The sequence below is a fragment of the Piliocolobus tephrosceles genome, chromosome 3, assembly GCF_002776525.5.
Source record: "Piliocolobus tephrosceles isolate RC106 chromosome 3, ASM277652v3, whole genome shotgun sequence".
NCBI classification, from domain to species: domain Eukaryota; kingdom Metazoa; phylum Chordata; class Mammalia; order Primates; family Cercopithecidae; genus Piliocolobus; species Piliocolobus tephrosceles.
The window spans coordinates 4436867-4453682 of NC_045436.1; the positions used below are offsets into that span (position 1 = coordinate 4436867).

Sequence of the window (16816 nt, forward strand, 5' to 3'; positions counted from 1 at the left end):
AGCAGGCACAAGAATGTTCCTAATAGTCCAAAACAGAAGCTGCCCAAAGTCCATCAAGTAGAAAAGATAAATTGTGATATATTCACACCATGTAATACAACAATATGAAGGAAAAAAAATTACAGCTAACACAACAAAATGGATGAATCAATGTCAAGGGAAAGAAGCTAGACACAAAATATTACACACTGTATGATTCCATTTATATAGTGTAAAAAACAAGAAAAAGTAACTTGTGCCATTACAGGTGCATATAGGATTTACACTTGAGTTCACGCAGTGACCAGAAGGGAATACAACAGGACTTCAAAAGTGCTGATGAGGATCTCTTTCTTGATCTGAGAGCTAGTTACATGGATATGTCTGGCTTGTGAAAATTTATCAAGCTGTAAACTTATGTATACATTTCTGTATCTTTCGTTTACTTCAGTAAACAGTTTTTAAATGGATTGCTTTAACAGCAGACTAGATGTGGCTAAAGAGAGAATTAATAAAAAGGGAGAGGTTACTGAAGAGATTACCCAGTGTGTCAGAGAGAAAATAAAACATGGAAAATCTGAAAGGCAAACTTAAGAGACATGAGGAGAAGGTCTTATCAAAATGCTGGAGAGAAAAATGAAATAGACTGGGACCTCTGAAGAGCATGGTGGGTTGACTTGTGTTTCCAGCCAAAGATACACCTGAGTCCTAACTTCTGAAACCTGTGAATGTGAACCTCTTTGGAAATAGGATATTTTCCATGTAATCAAGTTAAGAGGAAGTCATGTTGGATTAGGGTGGGTGCCAACTCCAATGACTGGTGTCCTCATAAGAGGGAGGAGAGAACACACAGAGATAGAGGAGACATGAAGGGAAGGCCATGTAAACACAGAGGCAGAGGTTGAGTTGCGCAGCTACAAGCCTAGAAACATCAGACATCACCAGCAACCACTAGAAGCTGGTGGGGGATACTTAGGATGATTTTTCCCTAGGGCCAGAGGAAGCATGGCCCTGCTAACACGTTGATTTTGGACTTCTAGGCTCCAGAACTGTGAGAGAAGAAATTTCTGTTCTTTTAAGCCACAAAGTTTTTGATATTTTGTTTTAGCAGCTCTAGGAAACTAACACAAATAAATTATCCCTGAGAATCTTTGAGAGCTAATAAAAGACACCAATCCAAGACAGGAAGCTCAAAATTCCCAAAACATAATAAATATCTAGTCAATCTAATAAATACCCAGTAAATCCATCAAAAAGGCAATACAATAAAAAACGAAACGTGAATAAGGTAGATAGAGTGAAAGTACAAAATAAGAAATAATTTCAATTCAGTGGTAATTAAAATAAATGTAAAAGAGCTAAATGTTCCGGTAATATTCAAAGATTATCAGCTTAGGTATAAACAACACATCAACAAATCTAAATGTATGCGGTTTATGAGACACTCCTGAAATACGAACTACAAATCAACAACACAACCCAAAGGCAAAAAGACTTAAACATTAAGAGAAGAGAAAAGACGAATGACCAAGAAACATATGCAAAAGCAGCTTGTGGAGAGGATAGGGGTGCTTGGGTAGGGGTGGCAGGTGGGAGGAATGGGTGGAAATGCGTGGAAGGAAATGGGTGGAAATCACACAGGGGTGTACAAGAGACTTAAAGATAACATGATTTTAAGAAATTGAGCGACAGCATGATGAAACCCTGTTTCTACTAAAATACAAAAAAAATTAGCTGGGTGTGGCGGCATGTACCTGTAGTCCAGCTACTCAGGAGGCTGAGGCAGGGGAATGGTATGAACCCTGGAGGCAGAGGTTGCAGTGAGCCGAGATTGTGCCACTGCATTCCAGCCTGGGCAACAGAGCGAGACTCCATCTCTAAAAAAAGAGAGTGACTTGGATGTTAATTGTATAGTTGTTATTCATTATTTATATATCTGAAAATTGTTTGTATCTATTCAACATTTAATTTTTTAAACTTGAAAAGTTAAATACAAGTTTTCAATATTATGATAAGTCTTGCTTAATCGTTCCTCACTAGTACGCACCTCTTTTTAGTTACGAGGACCTGGTCTATTCCAAACACTTCTCTCTTTTCCATGGGTTTTCAAGAAGTTAATCATTTCTTGATACTTCCATTCTGATTCTAATATCTGCTCATCATAACCACAGAGGAGTCATAACTTGTCTGAATCTTTGAGGAAATAGTCATTCATTTTCTTCCAGCCCTCAGGAGGCGGCTCGAGTCTGTAGTTCTGCTTGACCCTGCTAATTGTTAGAGAAGCAGATCTAATGTTCCTTCTCTCTATAGAATCCCTACTCTCAGGTCGTTCTTCCCTTCCTGCCACTGAGCATTTTCAATAACGTTATTCATCAATAACATTATTCAATAACAGCTAACTTTAGTCCTGTTCGCAATATCAAACATTTCACATACTGTTGCTTCTCAACTTTTTGGTCAAGATCAAGTATAATATCTATTCTTGTCAATTTAATATCTGATCCATCCTCTATCTGAAGACAAGAGATTAAATGCATTTTTGCAGCAGGGAGATGCAATAGGAGCTTGCTCCAACCCCACACATGGACATGGTATTGCGGTACCTCCTAGAACGCTGCGCCTTCCCTGCTCCAAAAAACATTCACATACTAGACCATACATACCATGCACAATATGCTCTAACATGTTATGGGAAGGAGAGTTATCCTTTATTATGCCAGCTGTAGAAAGATAAGAATAAATATATTTTCTTCCATATGTCCATTGTCTTAGGTTTACTTCCCCAGAAGCAGAGTTCTTATTGGGATTTTTTTTTTTTTTTTTGAGACGGAGTCTGGCTCTGCCGCCCAGGCTGGAGTGCAGTGGCCGGATCTCAGCTCACTGCAAGCTCCGCCTCCCGGGTTTACGCCATTCTCCTGCCTCAGCCTCCCGAGTAGCTGGGACTACAGGCACCGCCACCTCGCCCGGCTAATTTTTTGTATTTTTAGTAGAGACGGGGTTTCACCGTGTTAGCCAGGATGGTCTCGATCTCCTGACCTCATGATCGGCCCGTCTCGGCCTCCCAAAGTGCTGGGATTACAGGCTTGAGCCACCGCGCCCGGCCTAGGGATTTTTGTTCAAGTGTATACCGGGGGGTGGTCTCAGGAGAACAGCGCAGGAGACATGCTCAGCAAGAATGTGGGCTCACGTAGGAACTAACTTCATTCTGACCTCACAGAGCACAATTACACTACCAAATTTATCTCACCTTGAGGCTAAGGGGTGTCAGGACTGTACAGGGTCTGCAATTCTACCCTGCTTAACAACTAACAAGCCAGCCTGTTTCATGGATGCTGGCAGAAGACACAAGACTCTTGGATTCGAAACAAATGACTTTCTCTTACAGCAGAAGCCATAACCAGAGTGTCAGCATGATGCTTGAGCCAGTTCTCCCTTCCCCCAGTACCCACAGAGGTGACACAGAGGGCCCATTATGGATTCCCGCACGCTCTGTGGGCTGCGTTATAACAGAGGAACGCGGCGTTATAGCGGGGGAACACGCGTTATAGCGGGGGCACGTGGCGTTATAGCGGGGAACGCGCCGTTATAGCGGGGAGCGCAGCGTTATAGCGGGGGAGCGCGGTGTTATAGTGGAGGAACACCGCGTTATAACAGAGGAACCCTTCCCTTGGAGGATCCACTGCTCTTTAGAGAAGCAGCCCTGCTGTTTGTCTGTGAGGAGACATTGCCTTCTTCTTCAAGATTACTTGCTGCAAACACAACCTTGAGAATGGCCCATGTAACGAGCAGAGCCAGCCTTGCATTCTTGACACATCCAGCAAGAATGTGCAGGGATGCTCAAGATGCGTGGCAGACGGGCTCTCCTAATCGGGGAGTGGCCTGTCTCCAAGAAAGAGGGAGCAAAGTGTCCTGGAGGAGGGGACTTGTGTGGCTGTGGACAAAGCTATGGAGAAGGAACAGCTGTGAGCTGTTTTCCTTCAACATCCACAGTAGCTGGGGATGAGGGGGCACCACCTCTGAAAGAGGATCTGAGACGGACACCCTTAGCATCCATGCCACCTGCTTTTCCCTTAAAATCACAGATTTCTTTCAGATTCTATATTATCAATTACTGTCTACAATTTCTATTATAGAATTTTCTAAATTTACAACATATTATGCAAAGAGTTGTTAAGTTTCAAATAATGATTTTATACCTAATCCCAAGATTTGGCAGAGATAAATACATCCTCTTGCTGTTTTCAATCTTCTCTTTGTGTTCATTTTTTCTAATTAAAAAAGTACTAAATTTTGGATTATCCTCTTACAAGAGACTTGTCATGTTAAAAGCTCATATTAGTTTTGCTTTTTGGAGAGTTTTGCTTTTTGGAAAGACAGAATAGAATAAAGAAGTGCAGCCTGGGCACGGTGACTCACTCTGGTAACCCCAGCACACTGGGAAGCTGAAACAGGAGGACTGCTGGAACCCAGGAACTTGAGACCAGCCTGCATAACATGGAGACCCCATCTCTACAAAAAATCTAAGGAATTAGCTGGATGTGATGGCACATGCCTGGAGTCGCAAGTACTTGGGAGGCTGAGGTGGGTGGATCACGTGAGCCCAGAAGATTGAGGCTGCAGTGAGAGCTATGATTGTACCACTGCACTCTAGCCTGGATGACAGAGTGAGACCCTGAGAGAGAGAGAGAGAGAGAGAAAGAGAGAAGTGCGCAGGTGCTGTGACATGCCGGCTGTTCTGCTTACCTGTCCTTATCTAGCCCTGTGGCCTTGGGTAAGTTACTTCCCCACTGTCCCTTGGTTTCCCCATACATTAAATGAGTCTCATAATGGACCTTATTTCATAAAATTTTGTCGGAGCTGCCTAGAAAGCCTTACAACAAAGGTCAATACTTGGCATTTAATAAGAGCTCAAAAATCTTTGATTTTGTTTTCCAAATGTCTCCAAAACTTCTTTTAAGCTACAGCAACAAAAACCATGTGCAGTCTTCTAACCACAAAAGGCAACATGAGTTTAAATAAGGTAAGGTATTGTTTTCTGATTTGTTTCATTTCTGATGCCCTTCCTGAATATGCCCAGTTTTTTCTTAGCCTTTTTGAAGAAGTAACATATTGAGTTAATGTCTTCAGTGAAAATAAAACTTCCATATCCAATCTCTCAGTCATAAATGAGCGCTATCTGCATCATCGTATAGGGATTTTCTTCTTAATACCTTACCTAATATTGCTTCCCCCTGAGTAAAGCTCATTGGGAAATTTTATATTCACTAAAGGCAGCCATAAGATTTGGGGAATTACATAATCAAGAATTGTATATATCTAAAAAGAAACATTATAAAATCCTCTAATTCAGACCACCTATAGTCCAAACGAAAGATGAGGAAGTTGACTCTTAAAAAGATTAAATGACTCTTCCAAAATCACAAAGATAATTCAGTGATTTTTTTCCTCTACTAAATGTTCCTTTTTTCTGCATTTCATTCTCACTTAAGCAACTTACCGTCTCAAAGAGCATCATGTAATGATATAAAAATGCAGCTTTCCAATCACACTAAGGGTCTCTTGATTTCTTCTCTTGACCACCAATCAGGAACCTTTGCTGGAAGCTTGTTTCTGATTGGTGAAAGTAAGCCGTAACAGTGGAATGCCAAGGAGTAAACACAAAAGCGTAGCAACAACTGAGTTTGCTGTCTCAGTACCCTCAGCGTAGGCCAACCTGGACTCCTTCACCCCGAATGAGGTGACCTCTACATTTTATATGAAGACACTGATTTACCATTCAACTGTGGTCCATCTTATAACATGGCAATCCCATACAGACCGGAAGATAAAACTGAACAACACAGCTAAACTTAAGTGTATTCCCAGGTAAAATAGACACGTGCTTTGATTTGAAATGGATTCGTCTGAAGAGTGTCAGTTACAAGGGCACAGAAAGTACCGGTGCAGAAGAGCTGTCTCTGTGGGCAGTGTCACCAGGTCCCCTAAGGGGCAATGCTTGTGCTGGGCGACATGACCCATCTTAATGTATAAACCCATAGCCAGACAGGACGTGCAAACAGGTCTCATGGTGAATGCCATGCTGTGGAAAATGACATGGAGAATGGCCGTCTCTCAGCTGGGGAGGGTCTTGGTGTCCTAGGAAAGAACGTTCACGTCCTAGAGTCGGTGGTTGGTGTTCTATCTAGGCCATGAGGGAAGGATGCTTTTCATAATGAGCGCCTGGTGGGAATAGTCCACTTTGCTGGAGGAAGACATTTTTACCACCTTATTTTTTATTCTTGCTTACAGAATACACACTGTGGAAAAAGGATGAAGTTGACCAGTGAAAAGTTGCCCAAGAACCCCTTTTATGCCTCCATATCTCAATATGCTGCTAAAAACCAAAAATCCTTCCAATGGAAAAAGGAAAAGACTGGTACGAATCCTAATATTTAAGCTTCCCTTAGAAAATACTTTCACTAACAGTTCATTTTGTATGCTAGGGCAAACGAGACAAGAAATACTGTGTTTGATTGATTTCAAGGAAGTGGTTAATCATTATAGACCTTTTGAGTTTTCCCCCAAGAATCTGTGAAATTGCTCATTTATCTGGTAGCAAATCGTCAGTGAGGTCTCACAGATAGTTAGGTCTTGAGTTCACTCTCAGGACTTAAGGACATGCTTCTAGAAAACACAAGCCAGATGTCGTGTTTGTTAAAGAGAACAATGCCATGCTTTACTTGCAATTATTATTTAAATATCTGATTTCCTCTATAGCCTTAAAAATATTATATTAGGGATGGGTTGCTCATTTGGTTGAGGAGCTCTCATTAAGGTTCGAATTAAGAATTTAACTCACCTCTCCAGACAGCTTTGCCCACTGAAGACAAACCAATGCGTAGACTTATACCTAGCCCTGCACTGGTAGGGCTCTACTTGGCCATAAGCAGGGTTAGTGCGAAACCAATCAACAAGTATTGCTTTTTTTGTTTTTGTTTTTGAGATGGAGTTTTGCTCTTGTTGCCCCGGCTTGAGTGCAGTGATGCGATCTTGGCTCACCGCAGCCTCCGCCTGCCTGAGTCTCTTGAGTAGCTGGGAGTACAGGCATGCACCACCACACCCCCCAATTTTGTAGTTTTGGGAGAGTCGGGGTTTCTCCACGTTGGTCAGACTAGTCTTGAACTCGCAACCTCAGATGATCTGCCCGCCTTGGCCTCCCAGAGTGTTGAGATTTACAGGCGTGAGCCACCACACCTGGCCCGTATTGCTTTATTATACAAGGCACAGCGTTAGGTACTGTGACCATGCCCTTTTTTCAGGTAATGTTTCTTCCTTGAGCTAAGGAGGCCAGCTGTAGGAATCAGCACTAGAAAGAAATATTGTCAACAGTGTTAGATGGATTTTATATGATTCATTACTTCAGGAGAGAAAATTCCTATTATGTGGTTAATGGAATTCCTTACCTTTTAAAAATCAGATCATTACACCCATGCTAATTTGGTGGATAAGGCATTGAAGCTCTTGAAGGAAAGAATACTGAAAGGAGACACTCTGGCATATTTCCTGAGAGGTCAACTATATTTTGAAGAGGTATCATTTTTTGTTTATTTGTTTTCATTTCCTATAATTCTGTTGTTAGATCCTGAGACAAAAATTTCATGTAGAGTTTCTTACTGTGTTAAACCAGGGAAATTCTGTCCAATTACATAGACTATGGCTGTGGCTTTAACAGTGGGATACAGTGCTGCCAGCTTGAGGAGCTACCTGACCTTTCTTCATAAAATCCATGTCACGAAAGCCATTTATGGGAGTCATTTTAGTATAAAATCCATTTTACACTATAGATTAAAAATCAAATTTTTATATTTTTGCTCAAAATATTTAATAATACAAATTACATTATCAGGCCGGGTGCGGTGGCTCACACCTGTAATCCCAGAGCTTTGGGAGGCCGAGGCAGGTGGATCACCTGAGGTCAGGAGTTGGGAGACCAGCGTCTCCAACATAGCTAAACCCCGCCTCTACTAAAAAAAAAAAAAAAGAAATAGCCAGGCCTGGTGGTGCACATCTGTAATCCCAGCTACTTGGGAGACTGAGGCAGAGAACTGCTTGAACCCAGGAGGCAGAGGTTGCAGTGAGCCGAGATTGTGCCACTGCACTCCAGCCTGGGTGACAGAATGAGACTCCCTCTCAAAAAAAAATTATATTTATATTATCAGATATCTTCATATTAATAATTGAAGCCCTGATTTTTATCTAGTACTTAGAGGCAGCTATAGTTGTTCTGGACAGCATAGGAGGAAATCGCCCTCGTTCTCCACATCTTGTTGGGATAACCTGGGAAGTAGACTGAGGCACGGCTGTGCCAGCTGTCCCCCCAACTTCAGTAATGTAGTTTCGGTTTTTTACTGATTTCCCCGGGAAGACTTGAAAAGGGACAGACTGTCCTTCACCATTCGTTGACTATTTGGGCAGCTATTCACCTATATCCCACTTACTCTCTCACTTTTCAACAGCACCTTCATCTATCCTGGCAACAAATGTTTCCTGAGGGCTCATTGTGCACCTGTCACTCTGAGGATGGCAGAGCGCCATGGCAGACAGCGTGCTTCATCAGCATGGGGCATGGGTTCAGATGTGGCTGCACTGCTTGTTAACTGTGTGTTTAACTTGGGCAGAAACACTTGGCCACTTGGTGCCTTTGGGATTAAAGTTCATAATAAAAATAATTAAATATCTTCTGGGTGTTTCTAGGGATGGTATGAAGAAGCATTAGAACAGTTTGAAGAAATCGAGGAGAAAGACCATCAAGCCACTTACCAGCTAGGAGTGATGCACTATGACGGGCTGGGGACCATTCTGAATGCTGTAAGTTAGTGTCTTGGTCACAGTGGTTAAGATTTGTCAGTGGATTGTTGGACACAATTAAAATTATATTTTAATACTTTTTTTTTTTTTTTTTTTTTTGAGACAGAGTCTCGCTGTGTCACCCAGGCTGGAGTGCAGTGGCGTGACCTCGGCTTACTGCAACCTCCACTTCCCGGGTTCAAGTGATTCTCCTGCCTCAGCCTTAAGAGTAACTGGAATTACAGGCACTGCCACCATGCCTGGCTAATTTTTGTATTTTTAATAGAGGCAGGATTTCACCATGTTGGCCAGGGTCTACTAAAAATACAAAAATTAGCCTGGCGTGGTGGTACATGCTTGTATTCCCAGCTACCCGGGAGGCTGCAGTGAGCCAAGATCATGCCACTGTACTCCAGCCTGGGTGACAGAGCAAGACTCTGTCTCAAACAAAAATCAAAATATATTTGATTGTCCAGTATTATTTTCTTCTTTTGGGTGATGTTTGAAGGTTTGTGTCTGATGGATCTGGGGGTGCAGGGTGCAGATCTGTTCCTGCTAGTGGTTAGAATATCTTTTATGCTTTCCTTATGACCACAAAGCAGATGTTGTATTAATGCATAAAATTTGTATATTAGATACAAACTATGAGCACACAGTAAAAGTATGCTTGAATGGAAGATGGTGTTTGTTAGGGGCTCCCAAGGTTACTGTAAGAATTATAAATGTGAAAGAAGTTCCTGGCCATTCTTGCCTTTTAGTCAGTTCTAAGAACCGTGCTGATTCAGGATAAGGGTTATTAGATGGGAGGGAGGGAGAAAAGGAAGCCCATATTGAGACTTAAATCAACTCAGGCAGCTGTAAAAGGAAGGAAATTTCTTATACCCCAGAGCTGCTGGGAGTGCCTGGAGAGGAAATGCACTTTGAGAGATTCTTTTCGTCCTTACCGCTTGCCCTGCAGGATCCAGGACAGTCGTAACTCTTGGGCACAGATTCACAGCATTACACACATCATGTCGGGATGGACACTTCACAGCCCTATTGGGAGAAAGAAATTCAGTTTGGGTACAACGAAAAACTAGGGTTTTTTTGCTCTTTCTTTTGTTGAAGGAGAAAGGGGTGGACTATATGAAGAAAATTCTTGATTCTCCATGTCCCAAAGCAAGACACTTAAAATTTGCAGCTGCTTACAACCTCGGAAGAGCTTATTATGAAGGAAAAGGTGTTAAACGATCAAATGAGGAAGCCGAAAGGTAATCCCACCTGGGAACAAGGTTAGGTTTGAATGGAATGCTGAAACCAAGAATAACGTGCCTCGCTTTCTCGTAGACTGTGGCTTTTCGCAGCAGACAATGGAAATCCCAAAGCTAGTGTGAAGGCTCAAAGTATGCTCGGGCTGTATTACTCAACCAAGGAGCCCAAGGAGTTAGAAAAGGTGACATTCCCCTCTTTGTTAATGCTAGTGTTCTATTTAGATTAATATTTGTTTCACTACTTTTTTTGAGAAAATGGTGGGGAATGTTGTTTTAAATCTCTCTTATATTTCCTTAAAATGTAAAGAAAGTGTACATTTTAGGATCTCAAAACCCTTTTATTTATAAATGTCCCCTTCCCTACCTCTATCGAAGGAAACCATGAATGTGAGAGTATTTTGTATACTATAGTATCAAAGCTAAAAGAAGAGAAACAGCCCTGAAATTACAGCCAAAATCCTTTTAATCATGAATAGATGAATATTAGCAGTGACTTGAGAAATAATTGATACCAATAAATAAAATATACTAAGAATTAGTTACAAATAAAGTCCATCTAAGATTTTCACAGGAATATAATTTTTCATCCATGGTTGAAACAGTTTCCAAAAAAAATCCTATAGGGAGAAGGAAACGGGGGCTGAGTCCTGCTTGTAAGACAGGAGTTAATGGCAAGTTTGCAAGAGGCATATAACAACTAAGGCCATCTTTGGATAGATGAGCAGCCACCTGGAATTTTGTCAACGAGTTCAAATTCACTGTAGCGGAGTATGAGGCAAATGTGCTTGAGGCTACGTACAGCGTTTATCGGGGTTGTCTTTGACCGCAGGAGCTGCCATCTCTAGAATCCACAGGGAGCTCGAACTCTCCCTTACCATCAGCAGTCTCCTCTCCTCTGCTGGGCCGCATGCCTTTCAGACACTTAGTTCCTATTTGGCACCTTCCTGATCCCTACTCTGGAAGGTCCCCAAATCCTGAAACCTAGGGCAGCTGGTCCTTCTCTGCCATAAGCTGTCTGGACTGTGACCTCATCTGCACTGCGAGAGACAGCAGAGGAACTCACCTCCACACAGTGTTAGGCATGTGTGCTAGTGTGGAATGTGTCCAGAGGCCTACAGCTCTTTCCTAGAGATGATTGATAGTGCTATCTAGGAACCACCGATTTCTTTTCTGTCTAGTATTCCCTTATAATTTCATCTAGTGGATCATAAATACAATGATGAAACTGTGCTTTTCTTAGGCATTTTACTGGCATTCAGAAGCATGTGGCAACGGAAATCTGGAGTCCCAGGGTGCACTTGGTCTCATGTACTTGTATGGACAGGGCATCCGGCAGGATACGGAAGCTGCCCTGCATTGCTTAAGAGAAGCCGCAGAACGCGGAAACGTCTATGCTCAAGGGAATCTCGTGGAGTATTACTATAAGATGAAATTTTTTACAAAGTGTGTTGCATTTTCTAAAAGGTGAATGTCTTTGTCTGTTTTGTGCTGCTGTAACAGAATACCACACTAGGTATTAAGAAACAGAAATTTATTTCTCACGGTTCCAGAGGCCAGGAAGTTCGAGATCAAGGTAGGTGTGGTTGTCTGGTGAGGGCTGCAATCTCCAGAGGGGAGGACCATCATGTCCTCACGTGACAGCGGAAAGCTACAGGAAACCTCTTTTATAAGAAGGCCTTTAGTCCTATTCATGAGGGAGGTGCTCTCATGGCCTCATCGCCTCTTGAGGGCCGCACCTCTTGATACGATCACACTAGCAACACTGGGATTTTGGAGGGAACTTATTATTCAAACCCTAGCAGTAGTGTTGGAATAAACTGGATGAAAGCATTGACAAGAATGCCTACTAGATGTTCTGTGCCAAATCCTTCACAGAGCTTTCTGCGGTATTAACAATGGTAGCTACTGAGCACTTGACATGTGTCTAATGCAACTTAGCACTAAACTTTTAAATGTTAATGAACATAAATATTCATATGGCTAGTGGTTACCATACTGGATGGCACAATTCTATGCCATCGCCTTCAGGATTTCAGTGCTACTAGCTGAAGCAAGTTGCTTAAGGAGCAATTCTTTATGTGTAAGAAGAGAATACCTTTATAGCAGGATCATAATAGTGTACTTAACACAGCTTGGCATATCACACGTTTATCACGTCTTCATTTCTTCCTGCACTCCTCGGCCATGCAGTTCTATAACTGCACAACTAAATATAGCTCCATAAGAACTGAACATGAGAATATGGTTAAAAGACTGACACTATATCTAATAAAATATATAAAAACGTCTTTTCCCAGAGTCTGTAAGGCTCCATGTACTTTCCTACACTTATTTACCCAGTGTATAAAAGCAGTGTGTTGGGGACACAGACCTGGGTGTACTCTGGAGTGTCCATCAGACTGCGTGTGCTGGCGTTTCCCAGTCACACCCTTCCCACAGCGCCAGGTCTTCCCTCTCTCCGAGGCCTAGTGCAGGGCAGTGATCTACAAGAGGATGAGGGGAGGGAGGGGCTGCTTCTACCCGCTTCCCCAGCGTCTCGGGCTCCAGGCAGCAGACCACTTACAGGAGTGATTGCCGGTATCTCAAAGCAAGTGTCCGTCTTAGTTGGAACTAAAACTTTAAATCATTTAAAACTTTTAAAATCTTTGGCGTTTTCCATTATTTCCCACATTCCTACTCCGTTAACATTGTGGTTAACGTGGAGTTGACTGGATCGCATTCTCACACGATTCTACGTATTTGTGTCTGGGTGTAAAGGATGACTTCTTTCCCTTGTCCGTTTTTAAAGACGTGCTAGTGAAAGGGTTTTCTGGTCCTGTGTGGCTAATGTCCAAACTGAAGGTGGATGTTTCCATACGTGATCCAAACAAGTGGAAAATGCTTTCTTCTCCATGCAGTTTAAATCCACAAAGTGACATTAAACTTCCAAGAGTAATATGACAAGAAAAAAGAAACATACCTTTGTTTTCTAATGGTGACTGAGCCTACTGAGCATAATTACAGAGACGATGTAAAGTCACCACTATGGTAAGCTCGTCTTCTCCCGGTATGAGTTGGCTATACGAACCCTTCACCACGCAGCAAACAACTTAGTTCTCAAAGCAGCAGAGAGAAATCACTTCAGGGACAAGGTCAGTTTCTAGGCACATCGTTTTACAAACACTTACGCCATAACTGACGTCCTTTTCCATTTCACCACTCTACGTCCTCTCAGGATTGCTGACTATGATGAGGTTCACGACATCCCCATGATTGCCCAGGTCACAGACTGTCTCCCGGAGTTCATCAGCAGAGGCATGGCAATGGCATCCTTCTACCACGCAAGGTGTCTCCAGCTCGGCTTGGGCATCACCAGGGATGAAGCAACGGCTAAGCACTATTATTCTAAAGTAAGCGTTAGAACAAAATATCAGTTCACCCAAAGAGAAACTGCCAGGCTTTAGTTGCAACTTGAATGGTTTTACGGATTAGTGTTTTTTCTACTCAATTACTGTGCAGATAACCTCGGTCTACAGAGACGCTGTCAGACATGCAGATTGTTTGCAGACAATTGTCAGATTCTTATTAGCATAATGTAGCTCAAATGATTAAAAGCCCTATTTTGATGCAAATTACTCTTTCATTCTGCTACTATCTGCAGCCTAAGGCCCAGCACTAAGACCTTAAAGCTGAACAGTTTATGTCTTTCATCTAGAAAAAGTGTGAACCTATATGTTCATTCTAGTACGGTCATGAAATACGGTTTAAAGGTTTTTTTGAGCATGACATCTACCCCACTTAGGAGGGATATTCTTGAGCTTGAGGTAGTCAGTGAAAATAAGCCTTTCATATTTTAATCCGTGTGATCAATTTATTTAGATCCCAAATGCATTTCACATCTCAAAGTAACTACTAAAAACTAAAAAGCAAGGGGCTGTGGTAGTTGCGGGGGCGGGGGGGGGGCGCGGTAAAGGAGATCATTGTGAATACTAAGTTTAGATTTTTTTTTTTTAAAGAAAAACCAAAAAGCTGTGCCATCACATCCATGAGTCAAAATTAGAATTACATCATAGCAGACTTGGTAGAGCAGTGTTTGTAGTGCACAGATCGTTCAGCCTGAGGGGGGAACAAGGGAAGGAACAGTCTTCTGAGTCCCTTGGCTGACTCTGATATTACCGCAGTGGTTCCCAAGCTTCTCAGCATGTTAAAATCACCTGAGGATCTTTTACAAATTCCAAAGTTCAGGCCTTATTTCAGAAAATTTCAATCATGGTCTCTAGGAGACAGAAGCATATTTGTTGAAGCTCCCCGTGGGATTCCAATGTCAGATAAGTTTGGGAACTCTAAATTACTTTAAAATTAAAACTTTCAGAGCATCAAAGCCATATTAACACACAGACACACAGCACACAGCCAAATGCAACTGATCTTTAAGATATTTACCTCTACTCCATTCTTCGTATGAATAACGGTTGTCTAACTTTTTTCATTTAAATGCTCTCTGTACTGGCCAGGCACAGTGGCTCATGCCTGTAATCCCAGCACTTCGGGAGGCTGAGGCGGGCAGATCACTTGAGGTCAGGAGTTCGAGACCAGCCTGGCCAACATGGTGAAACCCAGTCCCTACTAAAAATACTAAACCCCATCTCTACTGAAAAATAAAATTAGCCAGGCATGGTAGTGTGTGCCTGTAATCCCAGCTACTCGGGAGGCTAAGGCAGGAGAATTGCTTGAACCTGGGAGCAGAGGTTGCAGTGAGCCAAGATCACACCACTGCACTCCAGCCTGGGACTCCGTCTCAAAAAAAAATGCTCTCTGTACTATACCAATTTCCAAACCAAGCTGATTTCAGGTTCTATCCTATCCTTAATATCCTTAGAAAACTCTAGTCAAACATATTTTGAAATGTGGCACATCGTCATCCTGCATAAAGCAGCAAAACAAGGCCAGGTACGGTGGCTCAGGCCTGTAATCCCAGCACTTTGGGAACTCCTGAGGCCAGGAGTTTGAGACCAACCTGTCCAATATGGCAAAATCCCATCTCTACTAGAAATACAAAAATTAGCCCATCGTGGTAGCATGCGCCTGTAGCCCCAGCTACTCGGGAGGCTGAGGCAGGAGACTCGCTTGAACCTGCGAGGAGGAGTGTTGCAGTGAGCGGAGGTTGTGCCGCTGCATTCCAGCCTGGGCAACAGAGTGAGACTCCATCTCAAAAAAAAAAAGCAAAACAGATTCCAATCTGAGAATGATTTTCCTTATGATGGGAGAAAATAGCCCCATTACTCTGCATGTAGGATACTGTACTCTAGGACTCTCTCTAGGATACGCATCGAGGATACTGTAGTCAGTTTGGGCCAGTGGGGATACTGATAAAATGGAGATAATTTAGAGGCAGTGAACCAGTGAAGGGTCTGGAATGATGTCACATGAGGCATGACATGAGAACAGAAACCTCTCTGAGCAAAAGGACACGAGGGGTCCTGACAGTGGCCTTCACTGGACCGGCAGGTGTCCCACAGAAAGGGAACAGGTGAGGAGGGGGCGGAATCAGGGCCCATGGCAGGCAGTGTGTTATGGCAGACGGTGAGGCTGTAAGACGGTAACTGGGTCCTGGAGGTGACAGACCCAGGCCTGCTCTCAGCTCTGCCACCGTCAGGCAGGGAGACTCCAACCTCCTGGAGTCTTAGGTTTCTGTGAAACCAGCATTACATATTCTGTTAGGACCCTTCAAGGATTCTAGAGTGCATGGAGAGAAATACCAGCCTAAAATAAGGGAGAGTTTTCTAACACAACAATTCAGGAAACAAACAAAAACACAGGTTTTCTCTAAAGATGCAACTTCCTGCTACTGGAAGCACACAAGCAAACACCTAGTGACCAACTGTCATGGCTACTGAAGGGACAATTTCTGCACAGAGTGGGGTTTGGATGAGAACTCTGTCCCGCATTACCAGTCTAGAAATGATGCACCTTGTCACTGTTTAGACATCATAAGACTACTTTAGCTATATATTTTAAAATAAGATGATTACAGATGCTGTTTATGCACATACTGAGATCATAACAACTTTGAGGCCAAATGTTAATGCTTTCCATTTTACTTATCTTAATAATTCATGACATACAATGCCATCATTGGTGCTTAAGTTCCTTTGATTCTTGGCACTGATACAATGTTTTTCAAATTGATCCATTCTGCAGAGGTTAAAGTAGGACATCAGAATAGAAAGTATCTTAACAAATTTCCTTGAAATTTACTGTACTTTACTCTTCTAAAAAACGAATCAAAAAAGAAAAAAAGAAAAAAAAAGAAGAAGAAAGACCCAAACAATGAGAATGTATCTAAATATCTGACTCTCTTTGGTTTCAAGGCTTGTCGTCTGAACCCTGCACTGGCAGATGAACTTCACTCCTTACTTATTCGTCAAAGAATTTAGACCACCATGTATTTCAACAAAGATCATCCATGCTAACACCGCACAATGTGTGTATTTTTACAGTAGTTATGACTGGTTATTTTGCACGTCGCAAATTACACTATCCTGGGTATTTTACAGGTGACATGTTACTTCGTTCTTGAATTTGTACGCGGTTAAGTTTTGCACCTTGAAAACTAGACACAAGGTCAAATTGCTGCAAGAGTCCTCAGAAGTCCACCTCTTACCCTACAGACTGGCCTAGACCATATCAAGTATCAAAACCATTCTACACAGCAAGTCTCTTTTTTCCTTTCTTAAATACCAAGTCTCCAAAAGCACTTAATTTAGCTTTAGTAAGTTCAG

General features: G+C 42.4%; 1 protein-coding gene and 1 non-coding gene across 2 annotated transcripts; both read left to right on the top strand.

Moving 5' to 3' along the window:
- The first annotated feature begins 2416 nt into the window (after positions 1-2416).
- On the top strand, positions 2417-2604 carry LOC111548521. The gene has a single exon (XR_002733449.1). It is a non-coding gene; the product is annotated as a U2 spliceosomal RNA (small nuclear RNA).
- Positions 2605-6265: 3661 nt separating this feature from the next.
- Positions 6266-16816, top strand: LRP2BP (LRP2 binding protein). The gene is made up of 8 exons (XM_023220991.3): positions 6266-6394; positions 7436-7548; positions 8713-8826; positions 9913-10055; positions 10132-10237; positions 11296-11519; positions 13270-13444; positions 16406-16816. Exons 1-8 carry the CDS (start codon positions 6289-6291, stop codon positions 16469-16471), a joined length of 1047 nt encoding a protein of 348 aa, XP_023076759.1. The 5' UTR covers positions 6266-6288; the 3' UTR covers positions 16472-16816.

Excerpts from the sequence above, each read along its gene's own strand:
- LRP2BP (XM_023220991.3), top strand. The coding sequence starts at position 6,289 with ATGAAGTTGACCAGTGAAAAGTTGCCCAAGAACCCCTTTTATGCCTCC. Across the intron at positions 7,549-8,712 it reads GTCAACTATATTTTGAAGAG|GGATGGTATGAAGAAGCATT; the intron begins GTATCATTTTTT and ends GGGTGTTTCTAG. Across the intron at positions 10,056-10,131 it reads TCAAATGAGGAAGCCGAAAG|ACTGTGGCTTTTCGCAGCAG; the intron begins GTAATCCCACCT and ends GCTTTCTCGTAG.